General features: G+C 32.3%; 1 protein-coding gene across 1 annotated transcript; it reads right to left on the minus strand.

Moving 5' to 3' along the window:
- Positions 1-4,642: 4,642 nt before the first annotated feature.
- Positions 4,643-6,130, minus strand: LOC146951262 (histidine-containing phosphotransfer protein 4-like). Its single transcript, XM_085747229.1, has 5 exons — positions 5,933-6,130; positions 5,683-5,813; positions 5,505-5,573; positions 5,270-5,341; positions 4,643-5,077 (listed from the first exon to the last, which is right to left on the minus strand). The coding sequence occupies exons 1-5, from the start codon at positions 5,990-5,992 to the stop codon at positions 4,957-4,959; spliced, it is 453 nt and encodes a 150-aa protein (XP_085603355.1). The 5' UTR covers positions 5,993-6,130; the 3' UTR covers positions 4,643-4,956.

The following is a 6,130-nucleotide window of genomic DNA, read 5'->3' on the forward strand; positions in this document are numbered from 1 at the left end:
GGTTAGTTGATGCTGCTTTCTACTGGACATGTGTCGATCTGTGAATGATTTACATGGAATGGAACAATAGTGACTTGTTAGCCAAGTTGTATGATTGCAACCATGAATGTCACTGTCTTTTTCTACTTAAATAGACTACTTTGATATTACTTATCCATTTAGTTATCAACTATATGACGGCTAGATATTTTAAAATTGGGATAGTGTCCTTATCAAAAATGTATCAGACACTAATATTTCACGGATACATGCTTTAAAAATATTCAAATTATCTATTTTTTCAATATTTTCTGTTTAAATATGAAATACTTCACGGATACTAGGGATGGTCTTGAGGGGGGCGGAAGGGGCGGCAGCTCAGGACACCATTATTTTAGGGGCGTCAAAATTATTATTTTTACTTAATAGTTAGTACTATATACATATATATCGTTTTGATTCGGTTTGATTAATTATGTTGAAAATATATTTTTAGAAAACTTTGATTATAAACAAATCTTTTGCAACAAAAAATATAAGAGGAAAACTATTGAAATAATTAAAAGGGCATAATTTTATTGTTTCGCCCAGGGCACCAAAAATCTTAGGACCGACCCTGACGGATACATACAAATACATATTATAGAAAAGATTAAGGGTATAAAAAATATAGGCTTAATTAATGATGTGGTCCCTTAAGTTATTTGTTGGTTACATTTTAGTCCCATAAGTTATTAACGTTACAATTTGGTCCCTTTAAGTCATCTTCCGCCAACCAAATAAATTCCCGCCGTCAAAACCGTTAAGCCAATGTCTAAGGTGGATACATATTGCAAGTTGTCACGTCACCGTTCACATGTGCCTATTTAACGTTTTGGCCAAAGACTGACGATGAAAATTTATTTGACTAACATATACTAATTAACTTAAGGGACCAAATTGTAACGTTAATAACTTATGAGACCAAAATGTAATCAACAAATAACTTAAGGGACCAAATCATTAATTAAGCCAAAAATATAAGAGAAGATTGTGAGACATCAATATAAATGTACATGTTCACTTGAAGAAATATGATACTTGAAATCTTGAATTTGTAGAGGTGTCTCTTGTTGATTCAGGGTTAGAACCCGTGTTTTTTATGAGTGATGGTAAAAATGGAGAAGGGACTTAATCAGGTAACATTAGACTGTAATTTATTAAAAATAATTTTGATTGTGTATTGAGACAATACTTGTTTCATTATTTTAAGGGAAATGCTAACAAGTGTTAGGGCAAAAGAAATTTTGCCCTAACAAAATTTTTATACTTGTTAAGAAGACCAAAAAAGAAATTTTGTCTTGGAAATGGTGCATTCAATGCATGGAAACTTTAAAAAGTAACTTTTTATACTTTAAATTTATCAATTATTTTTATTTTTGCATCCTTAACAAGTGCCCTAAAGGCACTTGTTAGCAAGACCCTTATTTTAATTATGTTTTTGTTGATATCCTAATATAGTGGGCTTATAATATATGTTTCTATTTGTTGTAATTTTTTATCATTATAATTATTTATTAACAAAGAATGAACAATGTCTTGTTCTTTACAAGTATTTTTTTTAATAAACATTTTGATGTATCTAGATTGTATCATATCTTGAATTTTAAAATATTTGCATCACGATAGTGTATTTCACACGTACTACATATTCTAGCTTCATAGGTTATCAACTATGAAACATTGACACTAACATGCCGACATCGATAATATATTAAAATAGACCCTAACAAGAATCGGACAGACACACCATATGCATTAATCCTATGTAGTTTATCAACATTTGCATGACCAGTTGTATGTAAGTTAACCTCATAATTTAGTAGAACTTCAACTACATGCAACACTTCCTCAAGTCCTACATGAAGTACTCCATTCTTGACAATTTTTAACTCTAGAAACTGTATTAAGATATGGTGAACATACAATAACAAAGAGAATATCATCAATCATGTGACCATATATAAAGAGGAGGGAAAATTTTCAACGGTCCTCGTCATTTCTTTCTCTGTGTACTCTTTCCTTTATTCCTAATGCTTATGCCACAGTGAAGTGTCAAAGACAATAGACCATACTCTCTCCTTCTTCCAATGCTATAATTTCTTTAATATCTATATGGTCACACACCTAAAAATTTGGAAGAGGATCAGAATCTGGTTTCTCTGCCTTTTTCTTGACTCAGATTTTTTTTTTCTTCTACCTCTCGTATCAATATCTCCTGTTGATAAGAATTCCACCGTGGTATGTGATAAGAATTCCTCTGCATCAAACTATAACCTAGCGAATCCATGTACAATTTTTACTCTAATTTTTTCCATACCAATAATAGTTGATTCAAGTGGTAAAGGATATGGACACATTGAGTATGTGGTCAATGGTTCAATTACTCACTCTTGCGTATAGAGAAAAACTAGTTAGAAGGGGAGAACTACTAATCGTGTGTGCCCACCACCCAACAAATTTCTCGAAATTAGTCATTGTTAAAAGACGGTGGATACTTCGTATCTATAACATGGTTATAATTTATATATATGAAAAGCTAGTTACATTTCAATATTAGTACTTCCTATAATATCTACTTAATAGAAGATTAAGCGTATGTGCAGAACATTCTTACACCGTTCGTGCATAGTAACTAAAAAGCATAGCACAAAATTAGAATCTTTACATGTTGAAGTGATTTCAAGTTCAATTTTATACCAAAAACATTGTCTATCCGTCTGCATCTACTATTTCAAAAAGTGAGCGGAAGATCTAATAACATTGAAAGGGACATGATTGAAATGCAAAGTGCCTAGCTAATAAAAAAAGTATCTCTATTCTTTCCTTTGCCTTTCCTCATCAAGTAAAATACTCTAACATTAAGAGTTAGAAAATTGACTCAAAATTTTGTTGTGGTTCTGGAAGAAAATCGTGGCACGATTTTGGTTAAGCAATTTGGAGGTTGATCTGTCAAAAAATCATTGCACGATTTTGAAATCATGACACAATTTTGGATTAGGTTTTTAGTACAGTGTTGTACGAGCTCCAAATCGTGACAAGATCTGGGCAAATTGTGACCCAATTTTGCCGTCTTCATTCATATATTTTCGGTAATCTCATGTAGCCAAAGTAGGGAACTTAGAAGCCATGAGTTGAGTGTCTTTTGGTGAGATTCTTGGGTTGAGAAACAATTGTAAACATTTTGTGAGATTGAAATCATTGAGTCCCTTGATCACGTGTAGAGATTCGGGAAAATGGTAGAAATTAGGTTTGTTCTAATTGGAGAACTTTTTGAAGTTAATTTCTTGTAACCCTTGTGTATCTCTTTGTAAAAAAACTCGTTGATTGTGAAATGGAGAGATATTTCTCCTCCATACGTAAGTCATTGTTGGGCCGAACTTGGTGAACAAATTTTGATGTGTTTGTTTCTCTTTTCTCTTTGTATGTTGCTTGTGGTTTGTGTTTTACACTAGGTTAGTAGATTAAATTTAGGTCTGTTATTGTTGTTGTTGCTTAAGTCTACTTTGATATTCGTTACTACTTTCCTTTTATTCCACACATCTAAGTTTATTGGTGCGAGTTTTTAATCGGAATTGGGGTTAGTTGTGGTTGCTTTCTCATTCACAAGTGACATTTATGTGTTATTCTTTTTTTCGGGCATTGGCAGCATCAATTCTTCTACTCATCATCATCTTCACATAGAATCCACTGATTTTATTGAAAGCAGCTAGCTATCATTTCCCACTAATCCCAACTTTTGTTATGGCCGCCAAAATTTTATCTAAATGCATGAGACAAGATCCTTGTTTTGCTAACTAGGATTGTTATGAAGACTGTGCAGACTTGTGTAAATTCCAAAATTACATCATGTTTTGTGGTTGAAACATCCCACCCACTCAATATTTATCATCCTTTTTTTTAAAACTCGGTATCCGATCAAAGAACCGACTAATTCGAAGGGACCAATCCCACCGTCCACCTGCGGGGCCCCATTTAAAGTCAGAGCAAAACTCTGTATGGACTTGCCCACCGAAATTGGCACCATGGGAATCGAACCTAGACCTTGAGAGGAGCAAACTCCAAGATCCGAAGTCAACCAGCAGGCCAATCCCAAATGGGTTGTTTAAGATTTTGCATGAGATTAAAAATTCATTAAAATATATTACCTTTGTCCCTAAATATAGGATCCTTTAATCAAAATCACGGGAATTAAGAAAGTTGTTAGTAGTATTAAATTTGTATATAATTACTATTGTTTTTACAATTTTATCATTAAGAGAGGGAGAATCGGTTTATGTTTTCAACTTAGTATTTATTGTTGATTGAAGAAAAAGATGCAAAATAAATAAGGGTATGTTGGTAAAGAAATAATTAATATAATTGAAAATAACAAAGAGGTCTTATAAAAAGGGACAATTTTTTCTCTCAAAAGGATCTTATAATTAGGGACGGAGATAATAATAAGCTTTTAACAATATAAACTGATTTTGATTGAATATTCTTCGCACTCCATTAATACTCTTTCACTCCATGAATACTCTTTCATTCCACACAAAGCTGATACCAAAAAATTAATATTCTATATTTTTAAAATAAATGTCGTTTATGGTTTTTACACGCATATTAGAAAAAAGGGAAAGGGTATTACAATCACATATGCTATTCAATTATATTATTTTCTTTGGACAAAAGCCAATCACTTATTCATGGAATCATGAGGCTTCTCATACACAAACTACAAAACTAGTCATTTGACTGAATAGCGGCAGCCTAATTAACAACGCTTTTGAGTATGGGAACAAATTGAACTCATGTGACCTACCAAACAGGCCATTTCTCCTTTCCAATTCTAGTGGTGAATACTTAACATGTTTTTTTTTTCTTTCTTTAGTTGCAAAATTCACCAATTACATTTTGCATGCCTTCATTAAATTCATATATATCTCTATAAGGTCTTTACTTAGGGCGACATGCTCTATCCATTGGTCCAGCTTGCCTAGCAAGCTGAAAATAAGTTTCAAGTCTCTTTCTCAATGCTACATATTCTTTCTTCATTTGTTGAAAGCTCTTCCTACATCTGCATATTATTTAGGATACATAGAAAAATAAATATCACAAATTTTCAAAACTTTCTTATTGAACTTTTTCATAGATATATTTTCAAAACTCTTCCTACATAGAAAAGAAGAAGAAGACTGATATATTTATATTCCTTGAATAAATGCCACATGGTTTGTTAATGAACAGAGATTAATGCAAGATAAATTACCCTTCTGCATTTCCTGTCCTGCAATATTCCCTAATTAGAGTTGATTCTGCTTTCACCTTTTTGGCTCCAATGCTGCAAACCATAATAAAGCAAAAATATATTACTAAAATATGTAAAGCAACATAGTGTGTACCTGATGAAATATAATATATAATAATTTACTCAATCCAAATTACTGTTATTTTTTTTTTAGGAGTTTTTACCGTTTTTTTTTTTTTAACTATTGACTATATACCTTGAGCTGCTTCCTTTAAACTGGTGCATGATTGTGTCCAGCTTGTTGAAATCCAATGGACTCCTCTCCCTGTCATAAGCACAAAAATGACACCAGCTTAGTTTAAAATTTAACAAAACAATGGAGAATTAATTTAAAGAAAATACAAAATATTTTGAAATTAATGTAATTAACTTACAGTGTTTGTTCCAAGCTAGAGATAAGCCTAGATGAATCGCGGTAGTAAAGAGTGACAATTTCCTCAACAAAATTAGGATTAGCATCATCTTGCAATTCTTCAAGTTGGATAAACTGTTCATCAAGATGTCCCTGGATATGGCCAAAAGTATTTGATGAGTTATCTGCCCTTCAATGAAGACACATTCATGTATGATATATGTGGTAACTTAGGAAAATGCTAGCTAGCAAGTGACAATTAAGGAACCTACCTGATCAAAGAGGGACTGTTTCATTGCAGCAAGTTGCATGCGAGAATTGTTTCTGTCCATGATATATTGATGATTAGAAGAAGCTGAATGGACAAGGAAAGAATAAAATAAGGGAATGAACAATGTTGTGTAAAATTAGTTGTAGTTGGAATTAAAATACATGATTTTGAAGTGAGGGTGTGGCAGGGTTTTTATAGC

The sequence above is a fragment of the Medicago sativa genome, chromosome 2 (genome assembly GCF_051527215.1).
Source record: "Medicago sativa cultivar Bolivia chromosome 2, Bolivia_mono, whole genome shotgun sequence".
Lineage (NCBI taxonomy): Eukaryota > Viridiplantae > Streptophyta > Magnoliopsida > Fabales > Fabaceae > Medicago > Medicago sativa.

What these genes read in the sequence shown, in the direction of transcription:
- LOC146951262 (XM_085747229.1), bottom strand. Translation starts at nt 5,992, where the DNA reads ATGGACAGAAACAATTCTCGCATGCAACTTGCTGCAATGAAACAGTCC. An exon ending in TCTAGCTTGGAACAAACACT is followed by an intron (nt 5,574 to 5,682) that starts GTAAGTTAATTA and finishes TGCTTATGACAG; the next exon opens with GGAGAGGAGTCCATTGGATT. An exon ending in AGGACAGGAAATGCAGAAGG is followed by an intron (nt 5,078 to 5,269) that starts GTAATTTATCTT and finishes AATAATATGCAG; the next exon opens with ATGTAGGAAGAGCTTTCAAC.